The 25,241-nt window shown below is 41.6% G+C and overlaps 1 protein-coding gene and 3 non-coding genes across 4 annotated transcripts; all 4 read right to left on the bottom strand.

Moving 5' to 3' along the window:
• Positions 1-11,341: 11,341 nt before the first annotated feature.
• On the bottom strand, positions 11,342-11,444 carry LOC133929948 (small nucleolar RNA snoR26). Its single transcript, XR_009911677.1, has one exon. It is a non-coding gene; the product is annotated as a small nucleolar RNA snoR26 (small nucleolar RNA).
• Positions 11,445-11,657: 213 nt separating this feature from the next.
• LOC133929949 (small nucleolar RNA snoR27) lies at positions 11,658-11,742 on the bottom strand. Its single transcript, XR_009911678.1, has one exon. It is a non-coding gene; the product is annotated as a small nucleolar RNA snoR27 (small nucleolar RNA).
• Positions 11,743-11,811: 69 nt separating this feature from the next.
• LOC133929947 (small nucleolar RNA snoR26) lies at positions 11,812-11,903 on the bottom strand. Its single transcript, XR_009911676.1, has one exon. It is a non-coding gene; the product is annotated as a small nucleolar RNA snoR26 (small nucleolar RNA).
• An 8,066-nt stretch (positions 11,904-19,969) lies between these two features.
• LOC133928990 (O-fucosyltransferase 19-like) lies at positions 19,970-24,772 on the bottom strand. Its single transcript, XM_062375552.1, has 8 exons — positions 23,886-24,772; positions 22,313-22,385; positions 22,156-22,226; positions 21,979-22,067; positions 21,768-21,900; positions 21,435-21,664; positions 20,867-21,343; positions 19,970-20,731 (listed from the first exon to the last, which is right to left on the bottom strand). Exons 1-8 carry the CDS (start codon positions 24,402-24,404, stop codon positions 20,527-20,529), a joined length of 1,797 nt encoding a protein of 598 aa, XP_062231536.1. The 5' UTR covers positions 24,405-24,772; the 3' UTR covers positions 19,970-20,526.
• Positions 24,773-25,241: the final 469 nt, after the last annotated feature.

Below are 25,241 nucleotides of genomic sequence, written 5' to 3'. Positions count from 1 at the left end.
AATACAATAATAATATTAAAAAAATTCTAATATATGCATCACGTTTGGCGATACGTGCAGTGGAGAAAGGAGTAACTCAACTTTGAGTACCGATAGGTACATATTTTGCAATTTTATAAATTTAGTTATTATTTTTGTAATTTTTTAATAAAATAATATTATTAAAAAGTTCTAATATATGCATCACGTTTGGCGATATGTGCAGTGGAGAAAGGAGTAACTCAACTTTCAAAAACGTAGCGCGGCAGCTTTTTGAGCATGGCAAGAATAGAGTTACAGTTGTAGCTTGTAGCGTTTCCATTGTCCTGGAATCAGATGAGCAATGCCTCTGCCACGTATAATGTTAAGCTAAAGACCGGACCAGTCTTGTACAGCTCTTACTGTGTGTACAGAAAGCTAAGCTACAGGGAGCTAAAGCTAGCTGATTAATGCTAAAAGAATGAATTTTAGCTTGCAATACATTTATGTTCAGAAAATAAAATCTCTTGTTCATCCACCAGTAACACAAACAGTATATTGGGAGTTTTCCACTTTTCTATTAGTGAACTTCCTGTCCTACGTTTTACTGTAACATGAATCACTTTCTGTGATGGTAACTCTACAACTGAAAGATTTATGTAGTTTCTTTGCAGAACACATGCACGTTTTAAAAGCTCAAAAGTAAGAAGGCGCAAAGATAGGTTTCTAAGTACAAGTGTCCACCACAGTATCCATGTAGTCCAGGGCTCCAGGCATGGAAATACATTCCTTGTAGCATTAACAAGCACAGTATGTAATTTTCTTCCGACACACTTCTACATTTTTTTTTTTGTGAACACTTCCACATTGTTCACTAGTTTAGACCATTCATTACTATTTGTGGTATTTTATTTACTAGATCTTTTATCATTATCTTCTCGATCATGTTATTTGGTATACCTCTCGACCAATGCACTATATGACAGTGCTTTAAAAAAAATCACAAGATTTTCAACAAAAGGAAAGCCTAATATACAATAGACATCCAACTAGTTTATCGTTATTTTTTTTTGTCGTTTTTTGGTTGACGGGTTTGCTTCCTACCGCAGTGGTGTTTTTTGGTTGACGGGCATGGTCAACATTCACATCTTTGCTAGCTTCCTCCAGGCATTTAGCATTTCTGTGGGCTTCATTGTTCATTTTCCTTCAGGTGCTTGCTAGTGCTCTCTCTCTCTCTCTCTCCTTTTTTCTTTTTCTTTCTTCTTTTTTCTTCCTTTTCCTTTTCTATTTTTCTCATTCTTCTGACATATGTAAAATGCAAAGCGCAAATTCTTTATTTTGGTGGCTTGGCCTAGCTGTCTTTGTTCAGTGCACGACCATGAAGTTAGTCGGGGCTAATGTTGTCGTTAAATGCTGATACAACATTTTTTATAAGTGTTTATTTATTTATTTTTGTTGATTCAACATTTTTGGTAAGTGAATATTTAACTATCTTATAAGACATTTTGATTGAAATTTTTATTCAACATTTTTTTACAGACTTGCTGATTCAACATTTTTTTCAAGACATTCTAATTTACCATTTTTTGCTGTTATTTATTCAGCATTTAAAATTTTACAATGGAGATTCAACATTTTCTTGTTTGTTTAACATTTTTAAGAAACATGTGGATCCAACTTTTTGTTCATTGGATTCTCATCGTACGGCAGTCAAATCATTATCGTCCTCCGAAATTTATCTTCTTCTGCTGGCCTACATGACACCTACTAGACCACTGAACCAAATAATTTGTGGTTAGATGCGGTGCTTTTCCAGTGCAGAGACATAAAAATAGTTAGATTCAACATTTTTTTATAAAGTTTTGTTGAACGTTTTTTTCTTAATTTCATAATTTTCATTGTGTTTACTCAATAATTTTTGTTGGTCTGACAGTCTTTTGTAACTTTTTTGAATAAAACATTTTATTTTATTCATTCAATATTTTTTGTTATGTGTTAAATAAAAATTCTTTTTTATTCAATATTTTTGCGGACTTGTCGAGTCAACATTTTTTAAAGTGTTTATTCAATATTTTTGTTAGTGCAATATTTTTTCAAGTGTTTATTCAATATTATTTTGTTGATCCAACTTTTTGTAATGGTAAATTCTAACAATTTTACAAGAAATGTTGCCTGAACTTGTTTTCTGTTAATTGAATTGAACATTTAACATTTTTTGTTTATTTAACATTTTGTTATGAGACATATTGACTCAACATTTCCTCTGATGCTTCAACATTTTTTTACTAAGAATGTTGATTTAACATTTTTTTTGTTGATTTGACTTTTTTAATCCTCTGGTTCAACATTTTTTCTAGATTTTAAAATGTGCATTCCATGTCTATAATTTCCTTACGTTTCTAGAAATACACCATCAGTAGTAATGCCAACAAAATGTAGCCATAGGCCCTTACTACTTCTAGTATTCTAGGGAATTTTAATGGAGTTTTCGGAGACCGAGTGATTATTAAAATGACAAAGTGAAGAAATTGAAGATGCCGGATACAAAGTGACTTTCTATGACAATATGGTGAAGGGCAAGCAATACTCGACTGCGATGGACTATCTGGTGGTGAATGATAAGCAAAGGGCTTAGTACCAAAGGACCAATGCGATGGTGAACGGCGAGTGAAGGTATTGCACCAATGAACCATGCGAGGCTATGTGAAGCTATGGATGATTCGCATCAATCACATAAAGAATGCAAGACGACATAGAGTGAAGAGAAAAGATTGGACTTATATGTTGAAGGACATCAAGTGGCTTGAAGATATAAAAGAGGTTAAACTTCATGAGTTGATGAACATCAAGCCAAAATTCAAAGTGGACATTGCTCAAGACAAATATATAAATGATATGGGACTAATGTGCTCAATGAGTCATGATCAGGTGAATAGTCCCAATGATGAAATAACTATAAAGTTGACGCCTCTCAAGGTGAAAAAGAATATGGCATGAGGGTGTTTCTATTGGTATAGATTTTCTATTTGAATTTGAGTATAGGAATGTTGAAATATTAAGAGGGATGCAATGTTTATGTCTCAGTGCTCAAAGTATCCATTTAACCTAAAGATGAGAGACACAAAACACCTCACGAATACTGGGAAAGTCTAGTGTGCTAAATGTATCCAGATGTTCCGGGTTGATCTGAAATAAGGTTCTTAGATGGAAGTTCTTTTTGGACCCTGAAAGTTCCGAATTGGGTTCGAAATCTCTAGATTCTGGACATGATATTTGGAAGGTCCGGATTGTTTCCGGTTGGGGTCCTCGGGTTGAACTAAATTTTGGACGTGAAAGTTCTGGGTGTATCCAGAACCTTCAGATTCTGTTAAATCATCGAGGTTCTGAGTGAAGCTAACATAGGGAAATCCAGATTGAGCCAGATTTCTCTGTAACGGCTAGTTTTGAGGGGTTGGGTATATATATACCCCCTCACCCCTCCTTTGGCTGCTGCTGGTGCTCCCCACGAATATACTCAAATCTAAAGCCATTCGAGCTCTCTCCTCTTCAATTTAGTGTGAGGTTTGAGAAGAGAAGTGAGTTAGGTTGAGAGATTGAAAGATTGAGTGCAAGTGAGCTAAACTCCATTCTTGAGTACTTGAGTTCATAGCAAGTAAATCTTCGATTGTGTTTGTTACTCTTGAAGATCAAGGTCTCCTAGACAGCTAGGAGTTGGCGGCGAGCATCCAAATTTGTGGTGTGCTGTGGGAAGTTTGTGAAGGCCCGATTTCACCTCCGTAAGGGAAGAAATCAAGAGAAGCCAAGGGGCACAGTGGTGTTTCCTTGGTGGGGAAACGGGTTGAAAAAAACTCAGCTCAAGTGTGACTAAGCTTCCTTAATAGAGATGTAGGAACCTCAAATGGAGGTGTCCAAACTTCAGAAAATAAATCACACGTCTCCTCTCTTGGTTTGATTGTTCTTGAGTTCTTGCTTTCTATTCGTACCTATTTGCTTGATCTATTTGCTCATGTAAAATTGACTGTAGGTGCTCTGTAAATCTTCTTGGAATCATATTTTGGAACACACGACTTCATTTGGTTTGAGATAGAACTCATTATGCATAGTTTAATTTTAGTTTCGAGCTCTGTGAGTAAAATATCCGGGTTGAGCCCGAAACTTCTGAATAAGGCCGGAAGTTCCGGATTGAACCTGGAGGTTCCTGATTCTGTTTAATCCGCTGCGAAGTTTAAATTTCCAGAAATGCCTATTCACCCTCCTCTAGGCGACATCTTGTTCCTTTCACCCCCTCTACTATTCCCACTGCTACCATCGTGCTCGTAGAAGTCCCATGCCCAGCTCCTAAACTCTTCCTCCTCCCTAGATTGGGCCATGGCACGCCGCATATGTTCCTCTTCCATCTCCTCACAATCGCTTGTCAAATCTGTGTGGGACGCCTCGCTTCGAAGCCTCACCTCAGATCTTTCCTTCCTCTTCTCTTTCATCCTATCAAGCTCACGTTTGAAGTAATCACGCACATCAAAAGTCACCCTGTCACAAAGTATAACATTAGTGCTGCGCCCTCCCAAATGTTGTTTCAACCTCATAGCACCACCGCCTCTCCTTTCCTTATAATAATATTTGCACTTAAATCCTGGGTACAAGTTCTTGCCATGCTCCCGCACCGCGTCTTTGTCCACCATCGATTACTACAAAACAACATATAAAATTTAGTGTCAAACTTTTGCTAGCCTCTACTATATTGCCTTTGCATATAGAACGTATGAGATTGGTGATGTTCCAAAAGAGTATCAGAGGGCTCTTTCCATCTCTCCCTGTAAATTGTTTTATTTCTCCGTTACTCAGATATTGAACAACTTTAGCCAATCAACCACACTACAAATTGAACAACTACAACTGTTTATATATGCCAACATGTTTTAATCAACTACAATAGTTTATATATGCCAACTATTATTATCAGGTAATTAAAGAGGATAGATCAAGGCAGTTAATGGCTCACTAATCATTTAATCAACATGTATTAAGTACCAATATACTCAACCAACTCCAAATATTTGAGCATACATAAATCTACTAGTATGAACAAGAGGTGCTAACTTTGGTGCTCCATTTCCTAATACATCTCAAACATGGACTACATATGTTGTATAAAGTTTTGCACCCAACATTACGACCATCAATATTCGAGCGATTAACTCGATAATCCACCAATTTCTTTGAAAACCCCAAAAATCACCTTCGATATTCGATGCTTGCCAAGCCCAATGGCGCTCGCTCGGCCGAACTCGATATTCAACTTGATTCGGTCAAATATTGACTCTTTCGCTCGGTTTTCGACGTCGCTCACATGATTTCTTCGTTGGCTGCAGTGGATCCACTGCTGCTGAAGAGTCAGATAGGAGAGAAAAATGCTCCAGTGCCACTGTGTTGTTTGAGGAGGAGGATAACCGGCTGCCTTATCCACTCATGAAAGGTGGGCCAAAATAGGCCGAAATTGGCCACTAGGCCAAATCTATTTTGGTCCTTTTCTTTTTCTTTGCTTATTTTCTAATTATCAAACTTTTCTCCCACAAAATTTGATGCAAATATTATTTAAAAATAATAATTTCACATAAGGTCTTAGAATTGTCATTAGTGTGTTTAGGAATTTTTATTTTATTTTTTGATATTTTCTATTCGGATTTGAAAATTTTGAATTCAAATCTCGATATTCGATCGGTTTATGAATACGATGCAACTCACATAGGTCGAATTTAGCGAATATCGGTCACATTTCGTCGATTTTGTGAACCCTGGCAGAGACTAGAGATGGAATACTGGACGAAACGGGCAAACGCCGGTCACAAGAAAAAGCCCACTAGCCCACGCGCTGAGTGGCGTCGGCCCAATCATATGAGGAGAGCGAGCAAGACTGGGACGCACGTCCGATGGCTACGGCCCAACAGCCCAATGGAAACTCTTGGCTTGCAGCCCACATGGTGAGTGATGAACGGGCCGAGCGCACACGAGACCCTCCGTCACAGCCCACTGGACGTTGAGGACTTCGAGCAAGGCAGGAACAGAATTGCAACATGCACCTATCGCTGACACGCATAAAACAAAATGAACAATGCACGAATGTAGGCATCGTAGCGCTTTTATTTCATACTGAAACAGTGCAATGTTCTCCTAGTCCTGGTCGCAAGCCCCGTTTTATGTGTGTGTGTGAAACATCGAGCACTGACACTGCAGAATGATCGAGTAATCAACTACGTACTCGCGCTGATATATAAGCATGATGATCAACAACAACTCTTATGGATACACAAGGGTCTCCTCCGAACACTGAGTGCACCAACCATTCAGGTACAAATGAATGCCGCATCGTTCACATGGGAGCCGGCGCAGCAACCGGAGCCCAGACCGGAGCGCCAAGCGGGGCCATCCCAGCCATCATGCGGCGGCTGCCGGAGTTCTTCTGGGCCTCGCACAACGCCGGAAGCGACATACCTGCGTCCATCCGTTTTAGGCCGTGTTAATCGTCCACATCCAGAAGAAGAGGTAATCAACAGATCGGTTGCATGTTAATTCTTCGTGATCATGGGACGCACGCACCTTCACCGGCGGCGAGGGTGGCGTAGAGGTCGACGACGTTGGGGCAGCCGTCGCGGCACGCCGGGGAGCAGAGGGCGCGGACGAAGCGGCGGTCCTCGGCCGCGGCGCTGGCGACGGGGAGGCCGAGCGCGGCGCGGTCGACGCCGCAGGCGCGCACGCAGGTGTCGGTCTCGATCCACCCGGACAGGTCCCGCACGCCCACCGCCGACGCCTGGCACCGGTGCGCCCCCTCGGCCGTGCGCTCCAGCACGCACCGCCTCCCGCCCGATGACACCGCGAACGCGCACAAGTCCGCCGGCAGCTCCTCGCAGACCAGCTCCCCGCCTGCGTCACGTACACAGCCCACGCGCGCGTGCAACGCTAATTTCTTTACCGCCATTCGATGCATATAGACGAAATTAACGTGACAAAATATAGAACCAGTTATTCGCGTACCACGAACGGACTGAACGGCGATGGCGAGGGCGACGAGAACGGCGAGAACGACGGTGACGGAGGAAGCCATTGACGCAGAACAGAACGAGCTAGCCAACTGAAGGGCAGCAAAGCTGAGCTAGAGAAGGGTAGTGCTCGTGTTACTATTACTCGGTCTGCGATGGATGACGAGGAGATGGTGAAGGAGGAGGAGGGATCGGTGCGTTTATATACGGCCGGCCCAACTCGAAGGAGTCAGGTGTAACGAAACGAAGCGGCACGCTAGCTAGCGATCTGAACAGCAACGCTGCCTGCCGTGCCCGGCCTCTCTGGCCTGGCAGGGCCCTAGATTTCTCAGACGCCTTGGTGAACATCATTGTGCAGTTGTCTGTCACGAAGTGTTGCGCTTTACCGTATCGTCCGGGCATGTTCGAAAGCTACGTCCCGGTTCGTACATGCGTCACACACTCACACGCAAGGTAGTCGATCGGTGTCGTGTACAGGTTATTTAAATTCGACGTGAGCGTGAGGCTTTGCAATCTACGATTTAACTTTGTCGTCCCTTTACTGGAGGACTCAGTCATCAGTGATTACTTAAAGGAGGTAAGAAGACATACGCCTCGCATCAATCGTGTAGAATAATTCTTAAAAAAAAAACTACTTGGGAAACAAAGCAAATATGGAAAAAGTCTATTTTAGCTCCCTCAAATATTACTCAGTGCGATTTTCCTCCCTCCGCTGTAAAACCAAATATGCAGGCTCCCTCAACAATTCAAACAGTTTATTTTTCCTCCCTGGGCAGTTTGCGACGTTTTCGATGTCAGTAGTTTTACTGTGCAAACGTATGACTTAGACATAACTAGGCAATCATCAATAAAGAAAAGCAAGAAAAACTCTGGGATCTGCGTGCCATCCTCTCATCATAGGCACAACCTCCTCAGTAGGAGTCCGCTACCACCAAACCAATAACGGCGAGCTCCGGTGGAGGCCCTCGCCAAGCTTCGTCGACGCGCGCACGTGGGTGCGGCGGCGCGATTCACCGACGATGAATTCAGATGCAGTTCGATCGGTGAAGAGAAGGGGATGCGACGCAGTCCGGCACACGCGGACGACCATGCCGGTGTTGAGCCCAAGAGGATCCAACACGCATGAAAGAATGAGGGGGACACGGCTAAGCTCATCGTGTGCTTGGTTTGGACGGAGGAGTAGTGATGCGGCATCGCATCGGTGAGGTGGTGGAGATGTTGCCGGAGTTAGAGAAGAAAATGACGCAACCTCGAATCGATCGGCGAATCGATGGGGTTTGCATGGGATTAGCTCGATGATGTTTGTAGCCTTTACCGCTTGAGCCATCACGTCACCCCGCCTTTCCCGCTGACGCCCATGCCTTGCCACCCTGAGCTCCCGACTGTGCCATGCCACCCTACCAAAAAATATCCACCGTGGGCAAGACATTTCTGAGCTCTCCACGGCCTCTCTCCGCCGAGTTGCAGAGATGAGAACCATGAAAAGCAAGATCCCAAATAAGAAAACAGAAACCAATAGGCAGGAGAGCCCCTCCATTTGCCTCACGTTTGTTTGAATAATCTCCTAAACTTTTAAACCATCCATTTTATCCTCCGGAGTGGTTTTTCTTGGTGGTTTTGATGACGTGGTGGCGATTTCGCAACGTGGCAGTCCTAGTCAGCGTGATGACATCAGCGTTGCGCAGTAATTTGATTTTTATTTAGAAAAATAATTCATGAAAACAGATTATTTCGAAAAATAGGTTTTATGTCTAGAAAAAAATCCAAAAAAATATTAAATAATTTAGATGAATGTTTTAATATGTTTTTAGTTCTGTTTTTATTTCTGTAAATATTATTTAATATTTTTCTAGTGTAAAAATTATCTTGAAAATATTAGAATAAATATTTTAATTTGGAAAATAGTTTTAGAAAATATAGATTAATTCTAATAAAGTTTAAAAATATTTTCTTTGATAAAATAAATGCTTTTAATATATTTTGTTGTATATAAAATTAGTTTTAATTCTAAAAAATTTAGGTTTAATTCTATAAAAATAGTTTTCGTCATTTTTAGCCGTAGTTTTCGCGTCATTTCTAGCCGTTTAAAATTAGTTTAGCCGTACTTTTTGACATATTTTAGGCACATTTGAGCACATTTTGGCACATTTAGATACATTTGACCATATTTTACCCACATTTTGGCACATTTAGACACATTAGGCACATTTGAGCACATTTTGGCACATTTTAGACACATTTTGATACATTTTAGCCACATTTTGGTCACATTTGGGTACATTTTGGGCACATTTGGACTCATTTTAAACACATTTTGAGCGCATTTTTGATACATTTTTGCTAAATTTGGGCATCTTTGTCATATTTGGACACATTTTAGTCATATTTGGACACATTTGGGCACATTTTGAGCACAATTTAGGCACCTTTGGACAAAATATGGCCAAATATGCTGAAATACGCTAAAATGCACCCAAATGTGCTCAAATATGGCCAAATATGCCCAAATGTGGCCAAATGTGCCAAAGTGTGACAAAATATGTCCAAATGTGCTAAAAATGTTCCCAAATATGACCAAAATATGCTCAAATATAACAAAAATATGTCCAAATATGCTAAAAATATGTCCAAATATGTTTTGTTGTACCAAAAATATGCTCAAATGTGCCCAAAATATGTACAAACGTACGGCTAAAGTAATCTTAAATGGCTAGAAACGACGCGAAAACTATAGCTAAAAATAACGAAAAGTATTTTTCTGGAATTAAACCTAATTTTTTAAGAATTAAAACTAATTTTATATACAACAAAACATATTAAAAGCATTTATTTTATCATAGAAAATATGTTTAAACTTTATCAAAATTAATCTATATTTTCTAAAACTATTTTCAAAATTAAAACATTTATTCTAACATTTTTGGAATAATTTTTACACTAGAAAAACATTAAATAATATTTATAGAAATAAAAACAGAGCTAAAAACATATTAAAACCTTTATCTAAATCATTTTATATTTTTTGGATATTTTTTCTAAACATAAAACCTATTTTTCGGGATAATGTATTTTAATGAATTACTTTTCTAAAGAAAAATTGAATTACTGCGTAATGCTGATATCAGCACACTGATTGGACACACTGAATAGGACTGTCACGTGACGAAACCGCCAGCACGTCATCAAAACCACTCCAGAGGTAAAATAGACGGTATTGATAGTTATGTGGAGTAAAATAGACGGTTTAAAAGTTCAAAGATTATCTGGACAAACGTGACAGTTCGAGAGAGTAAAATAGATTTATTCTTTTTTTATTTTTATACTAGCTAAATGCACGTAGGTGGTAACCAAAATAGATGTCATAACATCAATCATAAATTTAAGATATGTAATATGAATACATCATAGAAATATCACTAAATAAATACATTAAGAACGATATTGTAGTTTAATTTCAGATGAGATTTAGAAAAGAAAAAGATTATCCAATAATTTCTCTTCTAATTTTTTTTATTTTTATTAATAAAATATATCTTATATCCATAACCGATTGTAAAACCAGAAGACAATAGTGAATAACAAAAGTAGATAAATTATTCAAAATTTAGGGTTTTTATTAGATGGAAAGAGAGTAGAAAAAAATGTGAGTAAGAATAGACCCGTGTTTTATATATTAGAGATTTTTTAAATAAAAAATTACAAAAATAGAGTTAAAATCGCACATCTAAGACTCTCGTGACCTGCGGGTCAGTTGCTTTCCTTGTGGCCCGTGGGTCAGTTGCTTTAAATGGGCCTGGGTCCAAACGGCAAACCGGAGAAGTTGTTTCTTCGTACTATCGAGAAAAAAGTCGTGGCATACTTCGATTCTTACCCGAGTACCATTTTTTTTTACCTCAATTCGAAATCCAGATATTCAAGTTCCCCGACTATCTGTTAAGAAACTAATCGGTTCTTTTCTGACCACGTTCTCAAGCACACAATGATTCAAGCACAAATTGGACACAGGAGATGTAGAGAGAATTTAGTCTGCTGGAATTTATCTTTATTAATGTTCTCTCTCTTGATAACAATGTATAGATTAGAGGGGAGATTGTTTGTATTTCTTTGCGCCTCATATGGTGCCCCTTTTATAGCCAGCCCTATGATCCAATCGGCTAATTGTTACGATCTTATCATTGATGAAAATTCGGCTGGTATCATGGAAAACCCTATGATCCAATCGTTACTGAAGAATATTGCAACCAAACCAAGCAACAAAAATTACAAACGACTAGTATGTCCATGCGTACGAAGCCCCATTACTCGTTCAATTGATTTATGCTGGTTGATGCATACGAAAATATGAATCAGAGCATCTCAGAAAACTATCCCCGATGCTTTCTTCACTGGGAAGTGGTAACCTTACCTCAAAGTGCAAGGATGAATCTAGAGGGAACACGTCACAGATGCTCCCAGAATTAAAATCACCAGTGAAAATACTTCTGTGCCACAAGGTGGGGAAGATGCTACACCTTCGGATCTGATTAGCTGGTCACCCAGACGGCGAGCGTGCTAGGATTCACGCCACTACGTGTGCCTGATTTGTTTCCCTTGCATAGCGAGAGGTGCAGCAAGTTGTAATTTTACTTTGTAAAATTGCTTCAAATCAAGCATGGTATAGCGTTCCTGGGATCTCAGCAAGTAATTGCTCTTCAGCACCTTAAAGGTTGCAGAAAGATAACGCAGATATCAATTGCATCATCGATCCATGACTTGGAAGTATCACAAATCCACAAAACAAAAGAACCAAAAAAGAAAAGGGGGAGGAAGAAGAAAACGAGAGCATCTCAGACTACATTCCCCATTGGTTTCTTCACCGCGTAGCTCAAAGTGCAAGGATGAGTTAGATGGATGCAACATCACCGATGCTCCCAGAAATACAAACGGCAGGTTCAAAATAGAAATCCCACAGCACGAAACCAACAGCTGATTAAAAACGAAAAGGTACACCAGAACTAGGGATTCCATTTCCCAGCAGGGGGTGGAGGACCGTCCCCGTCCCGGGCGGTCTATGGCCCCCCGTTCCCCGTCCCCACGGGGCAACGAAGGCGAGGCAGTGGCCACCGATGACAGGACAAGATCTCGCCACCGCGTCGGTGAGGACACCACTCGCGAGTGGCGACGAGCGCGGGGTTTGAGCGTCGGCAGCAGAGATTAGCTTAAGGAGGCGGTGGCGCAGTCGCCGGGCAGCTAGCGGGATCGATGACGACTAAAAGGACGCCGACCTCTAGGACAGCAGCCGGGGCCAAGCTACGAGAGGAGCCGAGGCACAGCAGGCAAGCGGCGGCTTTAAGGTTTTGGAGTCGGCATGCTAAGTCCTAACCCTAATGGCGGAGTTGGTCGTGGCGGTCTGATGGGCCTGTAGTTTTATGGTCCAATTGGCTTGTTGTATTCGGCCAGCAGCTCAGTATGGGCATTTTGGGCTTTCGTCTAGGACCAGATGCAAGATTAAGGTCGGTATGGGCCTATAGAGATGGCACGACAGGAATCGATCGAATTAAGGCCCCTATTTAGGCTCTGATTATGATTTCTACATTAAAAGTAAAAATAAACGATCATAGTCTAAAAGCTGATTCTCGTACCATAAACTAAATTGTACTATAAATTTATTCAATTCACAATCCAATGAAAAAAAATTCTCCACAAAATCCACATTGTAACAATAAAAAAACAAACAAACAGAGCCTTAATGCTTGAAACTCTATCAAGCAATCTGATCGCAAATGTCTCCTTGTAACAAAGTATATGGTTCTTAATGCTGCGAAGATAAGGACCATTACCAAAACAAGCAGATATTTTGCACCAGCATTTTAAGAATATGGTTCAAATTGCGGCGAAGTTAAAGCAAACATCAACAAGACAACGGGCGAAACAACTAGCAAATCAAGTAAACAAAAAATAACCATGACACTATCTTATATCAGTGGCGGGCACACCTTGGGACATAGGTATACAAATACACACCCAATTTTTTTTTTGGCAAAAGGTTGACTATAAATCTTATGTAATAAATGCTGATATCAATAGTTGTTAAAATTTAATAATTATGTGATGTATTCCGACTCAACAGATATTTAACTCGATAGGGTAAAGATCGAATTTGGACAGATAATGTTCTTACAATATCCGCATCCATTTTTTTTTGGTCGAATTCAGAGTTAGGAGAGGATATTACATGTACGAATTCAAATACAAATTGTTTCTGAGTTGAAGTCGAACTAGAAACAGATTAAAACAGTCTGATATTACTCACGCACACGACCATACAAGCAACAGATAGCATGATAATAATTATGCCTATTAGTGTTAAGGTTTTGTTGGTTTCATCTTCATTCTAAAACTATTCATCATTTTCACTGGGATAAACTTTTGTGAGTATGTAGATTCATATGCATAGCTAAAATCTCACTCATAGTATTGTTACTAGTCATCACCACTTTTCAAAGAAGCTAAGCGTGTAACGATGTAAGAATATAATATTATAATATACTTCAACAACTCGTCCACTTATACGTGCAATTTTATATTAAGAATTACTATTTAGATACTATTTAGTATTATTTAGATATTTTTAGTACTGTTTGCACACCACGTAAACTGTAAAAATTTAATTTAATATTATTAAAACTCTATTTTGAATAGTAACAACAATACTAAAATATTTAATATTAAAAATGACATTTATGATGCATCAAAACAATATAGTGAGTTTATAGACTCCCTAGATAAAGTAGGATTACACAATCTAGATGATGCAATGGAAGCAAACATAGGAATATAAATTTTACTATTCAAATTTGAGTTACTATTCACTATTAACAGAATAACTAGCAATATTTATCGTTAGCGTACGACGGTGTAAGGATATAATATTATAATATACTTCAACAACTTGTCCACTTCCTACGTGCAATTTTATATTCAAGAATTACTACTTAGTACTGTTTACACACCGTGTAAATAGCAAAAACTTAATTTAATATTATTAAAAATACTATTTTGAACCGTAACAACAGTACTAAAATATTCAATATTGAAAGTGACCTTTCTTGATTAGTAGTATTCAGTGATGCTATTTAGGACCTTTGCAGATTGGCGAAACCAACAATTCAACCGGTTGCACAATAGTTATAAAAATCCTGCTCGGTACTTACCATTCTTATAGTTAGCTTATTTCAAGAGTTACTATTCACTATTAACAGAATGAGTAGCAATATTTATCATTGGTGTGCGACGGTGTAAGGATATAATATTATAATATACTTTAACAACTCCTCCACTTCCTACGTGTAATTTTATATTCAAGAATTACTATTTGGATATTATTTGGTATTATTCATATACAGTACTGTTTGCACACTGTATGAACAGTAAAAAACTTAATTTAATATTATTAAACAATATTTTGAATAGTAACAATAATGCTAAACTATTCAATATTAAAAGCAACCTTTCTTGATTCAGCAGTATTCAATGATGCTATTCAGGATCTTTGTAGATTGGAGAAACCAACAATTCCGCTATATGTATATGTATTTGTGTGTGTATATATATATACACACACATATTTCATCAAATGAGTATAATATAGCAGGCAATAGCTAGTAGTATAATTCAAAATGTTACATTGCATAGATAGATATAATCCATACTCTATTCGATAGATAGTATTGGTCTGGACCGGAGGAAATTGACCCGGTAAAATGCGGATAACCCGATCTAAAAATCGGATAATCCATATCCGCTGAATTTTTACAATACCATACATGTATCTATATCTATATAAAACTATCCATATCCGCACCCACATCTATATGTATTTCTAAAAAGGCTTATCATACCTATATCTATATCCGTATGGATCAGATCAGAAACTATCTGTTCCGTTTTCACCCTAGCTCCAGTGGCCCAAATGTGCAATGCACCTTGACTATAAAAAAAATAGCTATGTACACCTATTATTAAAATGCTAGGTCTGCCACTGTCTTATATAGACAAAAGACACTAAACCTAAACTATGTCAAATAACCATGACTATCTTATATATAATTTGACTAAAATGCCATAAATATAATCCTGTGCAGAGTGAACATAAACAAAATGAACATGGCACCTAATGTCTGCTCAGCTTGCACATCCAGTAAAAATACTACCCATTTGCAAAGTTTTTACTTGAAAATAGTGCATGCATTTTGCTACTAGCAATCCAACTAGATAAATTTCCTTTTTACCCCTTTCTGTCCTTATGTTTTGATCTAGAATACAGAACTATTTTAACTTTTAATTTTCATAGTTGTCAAATGAGCTTTCTAGAAGATAGTATTAACCCCAAGCAGTATCCATAACTGTATGATCACCAAAATTGACCATTATATTGGGCATCTGATACATAAGAATGCATAATGCTCCGGATGCAAGTTAATTAGTGTTGAGTTACCTTTCTTGTTTTATTACTTTTGCAGTTTTTTGCGAAGCATGAACCTCAAATAGTGGTCTGTACCAAAAGGTCAGATACCCATATATTTGCACATATTTACCAAGCGTGGTCTGCAGGGAAAATATCAATAAATTGTTTAGTCACTAGTTTAATTATAATGATGAATTTACACAGATACTAAAAGAAAATCCAACCTGCTCATGTTATCCAGAGTAAGTTCATCATTGAACAGCTTTCCGAAATTCAAGATTTCATCATTAGAGACACGTTCACCTCTCCTAGCCTATTTACAATTTTGGTATATTATCCAGTAAAGAATAGTAGAAAGCAGTTCACAATATATAATTATCCCAGATGTTGGATATCTGTCAGACCCCCGTACAGCGAAATCATAGACTGGCTATATTTTTCTATGTGGTAGAACTGCAATATCCTAAAAATAATCAAAGTAAAGTTTTGTATCTACTTCGATGAACCACTCAGAAATAATAGCTTTATATAAAGCCACACAGGAATACGTATGGCTCAGAAGAGTGATCAATCATATCCAGTAAGCATATGGTTTGAACACTATTAACACTTTCACCATTATCTATGAAGATAATACAACATGTGTTGCACAAGTGTAATCAGGATATGTGAAAAGCAACTTAACGAAACATAGAATGAATGAAATGAAGGTAATGCATACCAAATCATGTGAAAATCTTTCAGATTTATTCACTAAGTCTCTCCCCTGCATCTAGTTTTGAAAGATGTGTCTGTGGTACTGGGATGATGAGGCCTAAAGAGTTGCACATTTTAGGAGGAGAATTTTCACATAATACCAATACAAAGAATTATATCTTAGTCAAGAAGATTATGTACCAAAATTAATCATGAAGATTATGTGAAGTATTTGGTTGGATTGTACTATTTTTCACTTAAATAAGTTTTTCTAAAATTTCTCATGATAAGATTTTTAATGAGGCAATTTGTGTGACCATATCGCGAGCTATGTACTCTCTCTCCTAATTTTTACCACTGAGTTTTTTTTGGGAGTTTTGATTAGACGTATGCATTTTACGAGAAGTGTCCAAGGGGGGAGTGTTAGGAAGCCTAAAGTTTTACAACCAAATATGGGCCCGTCTCGATCTCTTGAAATATTTGATTCTATCTCTTAGGGATTTTTGTAGAACACAGATATTCAGTTGTAGAACCCCTCATTGTAGAACACAGATGAATAAAGAAGAGAAAGTTTTTCTCCTGCATTGTGTCTCCTTTTGTGATTATTTTATTAAGGGATCTCTGGACTACATCAGTAGCAATGGTTCCTCAACATTCTTCAGGTGGCTTCGAGCTCCATGCTTCGGTTCAGACATCAGGCTGGTGAAGGTTCAGACAGCTGGCTTTGGTCGAATTTCATGCGAGAAGGAACCAAGTAGGACCCGGAGTTAGACCAGCTAGAGCTGACGTAACCGATCAAAACCGATTTTCTCTTGGAGTGTTCAGCGAGCACTAGACTTCTGAGACTAAAGATGGCAACGGGTAGAAATTACCCGCGTGCTCCTGGGTAAAAAACCAGATGTGCACATGGACGGGTTTAAATCGTTGCCCATGGGTACGATGCGGGTTTGAGTCTAAACCCAACGGATAGAAGGATGCAGGCATGAAAAAACCTTGCCCGTGCCTGCTTCGTCCGCATACTCGCTTCAGTGCTACTGACAGGTATGCCTTAAACACTTAGTATATAAACAAACTCCAGGGTTTCCTCTCCTCTCCTTCCACTCCTAGTCTCCCACCCCTTGAACCCCTCAGCCACCGCCAGCCTACCACACACCCAGATCTCACCCCTTCCCCTGAGCGGCACCATGCCACCACCGGCTGAAGCCGACTGCCCATAGTCCTCCCTTGCCCACTTCCCATGGCCGCCCATCGGAGCCTTGAAGCTTGTCCATATCCGACCATCCTCCCCCGTGGCACCCTATCTAGGCAATAGCACAGCGGCTCGGTGGTGGTGGCATGACACCCTCCCTCGCCCACAACAGCTCGATGGCGACGCCCTCCCTTGCCTGTCCTCCAACAAGGTGCGAGGCAGCGCCCTCCCTCCCTCACCCTTCACCGTCTTGCCATCCTCCAGCAAGGTGCGCGGCAACGCCCCCTCGCCCTTCGCCGTCCTCCGTCTATCAGATGTGCTTATAGTGTACTGGGAATATCATGTTTTGCTAATCCATTTCTACCATTCTTATTGTCTATCTTTTATGAACTAACATGATGATTTTTTTTTGTGTGACTATATCTAGGGCTAAGGTACTTCTATTGCATCTATGTATTGTAAATACATATAAATTATATAGTAATTTGATGGCTAGCTGTATCTAGTAATATGATATGTAGTTTAATTTGGATGTGCAACATGTAGTTTAATTTCCAAGAAGCTAATTTGTTCCATTTGTTACACTATTCTCTGTTATGAGGACTTGAGTATGAACTAAGTGAGATGCTATTTATCCATGAAATGTTTGTTGCCTGCAATGTATGTTTCGAGCTTGAGATTGTTGTTGCATGTATGTTTCAATTGATGAGATTGTTGTTGCCTGAATGCTTAAATTGATGAGATTATTGTTGTATACTTGTTGCTATTATGTTCCCTGTATGTTTACTTGCTGGCGAGCATGTGGTAACGCCCGCAGGCAGTGGGCGTGGGTGGGGTTTCTTGCCCGTGATAGGTAATGGGCACGAGCGTGGGTTAGGGATTTAGCTCACGGGCATGGGTTTGTAGAGCCTCTGCCTGTGGGCATTTTGCCTGTTGCCATTTTTATCTGAGACGCAGATTCATGCAGGCTGGGATCAGAAGCGCAATGTGTCGGCTTTGGAGAGGCGTGTGTGTTGTGGTCTACTCGGCTTGTCCAGGCAGGACACGTGGCGCCTAGAGATTGTGCTCGGGATTTGGCGCGTTGACTAAGTCTGGGTACACTCAGTTTCACACATGATGACTTTAAAGTTGACTTGCATATTCGTTCAAGGTGAAGTTTGTTGAAATATGTATCAAATATATGTACATGATCAGTTATAGATAGACTTAAATTATAATTAAGTGAAATTAGAAATATAGTTGTAGTTAAACTCCTATTTTCGGGACTATAAATATTGGGCACCAACATGTAATCATAACAACGATTGATTATATGGGAAGAAGAATTCATAGTCATGCCCTGAGGATATAGAAAAGATGGCCAAATCTCGTTAAAAATATTATATCTCGTGCGTTGATCTTATACTTAGCTTAACGATCTTGGTAATGCTTCCATCAAAACCCTAACAGCTCGTTCCGACCTCACCTCAGGTACCTAGGCTGCGGGAAGTTACTGCGTTACCAGGTTCTTCGACACCTTGCGTGGCCGTCAAGGGGTTTCCTGTCAGGAACCAAATTTCCTTCACGAAGGGATTTTCGCTCCCTTCAGCGCTCCAACGGTTTTCCTTCACGGTTCCCGTCACGAAGGAATTTTTAAGGTCATTCTTTTCAGGACGGGATTATCTCTCCTTTCTCTTCACGAATCTTTTCAAAAGAAAGCTGTTAGAGATGAGAGAAAATAAAGGGAATAGGAACGGAGAGGGGAATCGGGAAATGAACGAAATAAAAAGAATATAGTTGGAGATAATCTTACGTGCTGCGGCCGCACCATGTCGTTGTCATGACAGCGGTTGAGGCGAGCCTATGCTGGACGGGGGAGATGCAAATGATCAGGAAGGCTTTCAGGCACTACAAGTTCTACCTGGGCACTACGTTCCACTGGCATTATGAAACAGGCTGCATGCTCAGAAGCTCCTACCATAGCTGGTCTACTCCATGTAGGTTTTAGAGTGCAAATTGATAAATCTAAGGATACCTGTTAATTCTCTTTAGTTTAAATAATTATAGTAGTTTTTAAAAAAATTTGCTCAATTTAAAAAATATTATTTGGTTATATGAAAAAGATCGGCAGATACAGATTCACCAATTTGCACTCATAGTAGACCTATGGAATAAACAGTCTTAGAAAACGTATGATGTATTGCTATTTGCTAAGTACTCGAGGAGCGTAAATGATATTGCCTGAACAGCAACACACAACAGCGAGACACATGGAGGAACGGAGTAAACCAGGGACGTGCTTATGGCTGGCAAAAAAGGCTCGATTGTAGGCTGAAAATCTCGTTTCAAGATTGCTCCAATTGGACTCATTTTCCAAAACGAAAATTACACTAGCGAATGCAGTTAATCGTGCCTAAATTTTCCTCCTAAGATTTTGGCAATAATCCGAATGCGTGTCAAATTTCATAGGCTAGCCGAAGGTTTGGGGTTATGTGAGAAGGTTCACCATAGGCCATAGCAGCTAAATTTTTTTTTGAACGAATTAACGGGAAATTTCCGAGCCCTTTTTTGTTTCTCCAGGAACACCCGGAACATTTGGTTGTCATTCATTAAAAAGAAAGCAAGATTGATGGTGAGTTACAACACCTTCCACAACCACAACTAGGAAAAGGAAAACAATGATCTTTGATATTTTTTGGTCTGAACTAAACTACAAAAGTATTGGTATTCATTGTTTACTGTAACAACTCGCTCTACAGCCTGCAAGCAGAGCATTATACATTATTCTTATGAATCCATCCAGAGGTAGGGTGCACTTCTAAAACGAACCGATCAGAAATACTAAGAACATGAGTCACTGTATGAACTAACTACAAACAATCATTGTGAGGCATTTTTCATTCAGGCTGTTCCTACAAACTCTTGATTATACATTAACCCTTCAAGTACACCAAATCTCCTTACTCCTTCCACAGTCCCTTGGACCGAACATTTCCCTGAGAATGCACTTCTTGGCCCCTGTCCTGCTCTCAAGATCTCAACTGCATGAGCTGTCAGCCTAAGAAAATAATCAGAACTGCTGATCTCTGTCAGTTTGTTAGGACTCCCTGTATCCGGCAATCTCTGCCGTGTGGAGGAAGCTTTTCGTCTCCATCCATGCTGCAGCTGCTGGAGCTGGCGGTATGTTTCAAGACTGAATCATTTCCCTTCGAGCTAAATCCATATCACTTGCTCCTCTGAACCCTTTTGCAGAGGCACCCGGGGATAGGATTTGAGTAGAAGTATTCCTCCTGCCTTGGACTTTCACCACGCAATCTGTCATACGGACCTCCGAGTCTATTCTCATGGTGCTTCTTCACTGCACTCTGAAACTCACTCCACGTAATGGAACCTTCATCAAGCTTGTCAATAAGCTCCACAGACTTCAGCCTACAGAAGAAAAAAAATAGGGCCCAGAATCAAGACCTAAGGTCATGTTTGAAACGCGCAAATTTCACGGGATTCTTGTGATACCATCAGACCGTGGAAGAAAAAGATATCGTGATGCGTCAACAAGAAACGCACCTATCAGGGTTTATGGTTTTTCTGAACCCTTCGAATATCCTGTGCCCCTGCACCGCTCTGGCCATGTTCCCATCGTAGGTGTACACGAACACATCGCTCTGCAGGGCCACGATGTAATCCACGGCGGCGAGCCTGTTCTGGTACAGCTCGAGCGGCTCCAACTCGTCCACCGTGGCGAGGCTGTAGTGCGTGTAGATGTTCGGGTACTCTGCCTTCAGCGCATCCATGCTGCGCGCGCCGTAGATCTCGCCGGCGACGATGTAAATCTTCGTGGTGGAAGGGTAGCCCATGGCCTTGAGGAACACGGCGGCCTCGCGGGGTGTCATGGGGCACCCGCCCTGCAGCCGCTTCTCCTCGCTGTTGATCTCCTTCTCCTTCCAGTGCCGCACCTTGAGCCGCATGTCCGTCAGCTCCGCTGCCTCGTTGAGCGTCAGGTTGTGGTTGCAGCCGGTGAAGGACAGCATGTCCTTCTCGTATCTGGGAAAGGCAAAATTGGAAGATTACTGATCTGAAAATGATATCTTTGACTGAAATGTTGTCAGACTGAACTCTGTGAAGCTTCAGCTACCTCAAGTGAAGCGCGATGTAATGGTCAGATCCATTTCTGAGCCTATCAACCAGCGTGTTGCCGAGCGCTTCGATCTCCTTCCTGTACCGAAGCGCCTTGTAATTTGCGCGGCAGCGAAGTCTTTGCAGAGAAGGAGCAAGGCCGTTGTTCACGATTCGTGAATCCGTGTGCGTAAACCTCACTACTTTGAACTTCTTCAGTATTCTCGCGAAGTCTCTGTAGTAGGAAGCCTGAAAAATGGAGCTGACGATCCATCAGCCTATTCAGTATTCACGTGCCTGAATTTCTGTAAGCTGCTGCAGTCTAGTAGTCAACGAGGTTGTTGACTCCTACCCTGGACCAGGAGGTGGGTGCTCTGACGTAGGGTTTCACTCTCTTGTAAGCTGGTGGGAGTGAATCCACAATCACAATGTCTTCCTTCAACGTTTCTTTGAAGCGATCGACGTCGAATATATCTTTGAAATCGCTATATCAGAAGACTCAGTCTACTTAGCATTTTCTACAGGATGATGAAGGGCTAGCAGCAAGATACAGAGTTACAGACCTTGGATCAGTCCAGAATGACTGATGATCCAGGGTTGGGATCACCAGCGACGCGTTCATGATCTTCGCCACTGCAACCATATCACTTATCTGTAAGAATAATTGTGAAGGAATTAATACGAGTTTTTAGCTAAAAGGCATTGCCATGCTTGAAGGATTAACAGAGATTTATACATACTCCCATTCTCATCTGATTTAGTCCACCGTTTGCATCAATGATCAGGTAACCAAAAGTTGCATTATTAGTCCCTGCAGTATGCATGCCCTAACTGAGAAATGCAGCTGGAGCTGAAGATTGAAGAGAATGAAGTGAAAGATGGACATGAGGAAATTACTGCGGTGATTTCTTGGCCGTTCAATGCACTGGCTGTAACCCTCACTGTCTGGTTTCTTCCATATCTCAGGTATCTGTCCATGTTTTAAAGGAAACTTCAGTGAACTAGAGCGGATCTAGTCCTTTAAGAAAGTTAAGTCAAGCTGAGCATAGCATAGCATCTGAATGAATGCCTTGCTTTCATGAACCACGAGTGTAAATTTTTGGCTGAACATGAACACAAGATTGCTTTCTGACAGGCTCTTTGCCAGAGTACCATTACTTTCCTAAACCGAAGCTTGTTGTCCCTACCAGGCCAGGAGCAACACAATTTTTTTCTGGCGGGTGGGGGGGTAGGTAGGAATGTAGGATGATGGTAGTTTATCTTAATCAAGTCACTAGCTTATAAGATGAATCACAACATCAGTTATAGACAACGATGGTAGACCTCATTGGAAAAGTCACTTTTGCATGATGATGTCGTTCTCGTACAATATTCAACTTCTGATTTTCTAAGATGATTTGTACACCTTTCGACTGAGAGTGTTTTTTTTATGGAACCTTTCTACTGAGAGTGCAACACACCAATTTAAGCTAACAAATTAAAGAACTTCTGCAAAACTTTTAGCATAAGTTTTAAAAAATTGATAATTTCTGTACAAAACTAAGTGTCTAAATGTGATTGATCAGCTAAAATATCTATTATTAATTAAGTTAACATTTTTCTCACTTGAAGTGCTTGATTGACAATTACAATGGAAATTGGAAAGCAACCTCGGCCGCACCAACCCACGCCACTCCTAACATTGCAGTGTGTGTGACAACTGGACTTCAATGGCTCAAAAGCGACTAGAAAAAGGAAAAACAGCGACAAATCTCGCATATAAAGACAAAGAAATACCACGAATAAGAAGAAAAACATTTCCAAGAAAAAAAATCAGAGATAAGGAGCTGCATCGCTTCTGGACTCTGGAACTCACGTCTTTTTTTGTGTTCTTCGGTTCCAGTGACTCACGCTAGCAACAAAATACGTGCAGAATCCTTGTCCTTATCACCAACCATTTCTCGCAAGTGCATACTCCATCCCGCAATGAGCAATGATCCAAAAACTTCTCCTTCGATCAAAGCAGTCGTGCTTTCTGTTTAAACTTTACAGTGTTTCATCCATTTTGTTAGAAATGGAAACACTACAGTGAGTATGAAGCTTTCTCGCAAAACTTTTGTGCACCTCAATTTTCATCGCTTTTGACTGTCCAATTTTCACTTAAACTGCCTGAAGAACCTAATCTAAATGGTAACTCGTTCGCTCAGCAAAAAAAGAAAAGAAGAAGATACATCACGAAATGGGAATCATGAAGCTCTAACTCACCAACGAATCTGATGACTCCATCCAGAGTATGATACTTTTCGTTTTCCAAATGCAACAAGTAATACGTCAATAAATGTCCAATTTCCAACTACGTGCACGAGTGGTTATTGCCAAAAAAAAAAAAAATGGTTGCACGCGTAGTTAGTTAACTTGACTTGATGATCTCTGTAATAAAACTACTTGGCCGCGAGTGACGATCAACGGTGGGAGAGGTGCACGTACGTACCGGCGGGTCGGGCGGGCGGCGCGCGAGAGCCGTCAAGTTCTCCTCCGACCACCCCATCACGTCGGCGTCGGCCACCTCCACCCTCTGCACGAGCCTCCCGCCGCCGTCGGCGCCATCGCCGCCCGCGTCCGAACCCGTGCCACCGCTAGCGTTACCGCCGCCTCGGTGGGAGCCCAAGAAGCCGACGAGCGCGACGAGGCCGAGGAGGCACAACACGACGGCCCTCATCCAGGCTTGTCCCGGCGCGCTGGCTGCGGCACCCCACGCGCGCTTCCTCCGCGCCAACAGCAGCGCCCTCCCGCTGCAGGGCGTGGCGGCGCCGTGCCCGTGGAGGCTGCCCTCGTCGTCGTCGTGTGCGCAGGCGTGGTGGTCGGTGCCGCCGCAGCAGCAGGAGTCGTCGTGCGCTGCCGCGGCGTCGCGCTCGATGTCGTTGAGCTGGCGCCTGCGGTGCGGGCCGGCCGAGTGGATGGGGCTGGTGGAGGAGGACGAGCAGGTGGTTGCCGTCGCGGCCGCGGCCATAGTCTGCCAGGGAGGAATTCGGGAGGCGTGCGCGCGCGACCGACGGCCTCGCTTAACCGTCTTTGTTCGGCGGGGCGCCTAAGAATAGGACCCCCGCGGGAGACTAGAGGGAGGCGGGTGAAGGGGAGAAAAGCCCGGGAAACAACGACTGAAACAAGTGGTGGTTTGCTTCTTCTCGATCACCCTCCCTGCCTGGACCAGCCCTGCTCTTCTGTTGTGGCAACCGCCGCGCGCGAGCGAGGAGGCGCGCGTCCCTCTGTGCCCGCACCATGCCCGAGGGCGCGCCTCCTTCCTTACCCCCGCGGCGCTGTGCGCTTGCGTCAGATCGTGCGCGCGTGCGCCTCGGTCTCCCGGGGAAGCGTGGGCGCGAGGTAGCACTTCACGTCACGAGCCTGGCTGGCGACCCGTGTACATGTTTTTGTATGGTTCTCGGCTGCGAAGGCACGGAAAGCTCAGCAGCGTTACTCCGCATGCGAGTCGGAGTTGGCGTGCGTGACGCACCGCAGCACGGCACAGCATGGCACGCGCGCTCGGCTCCGATCATGTTACGCGGGGCGCAAATGTGACAAAGGGCGAGGAACGTGACTGATCGTCCGATCGGGCCAACGACGGCCCCGATCGATCGGCCGCGGGCGTTCTGTAGGAACTAGGGAGAGCTGGCTGGCTCGGGGTCATGTGCTTGAGCGAGCTGGTGCGTAGTGTCGTGTAAGCTATCCGTTCCCTTCATCGGATGGCTCGGACAAGCACCTTTATGTATAGAACGCAGCTCCTAACTGCGGAAAGATTTTGTTGTGTTTTGTCGAGAAGTGTAGAAAGTTTGCATGTGATCTGCATCTG

The sequence above is a fragment of the Phragmites australis genome, chromosome 9 (assembly GCF_958298935.1).
Source record: "Phragmites australis chromosome 9, lpPhrAust1.1, whole genome shotgun sequence".
NCBI classification, from domain to species: domain Eukaryota; kingdom Viridiplantae; phylum Streptophyta; class Magnoliopsida; order Poales; family Poaceae; genus Phragmites; species Phragmites australis.
The sequence above is the reverse complement of the archived record's forward strand: the minus strand, read 5'-3'. Positions and strand labels throughout refer to the sequence as shown.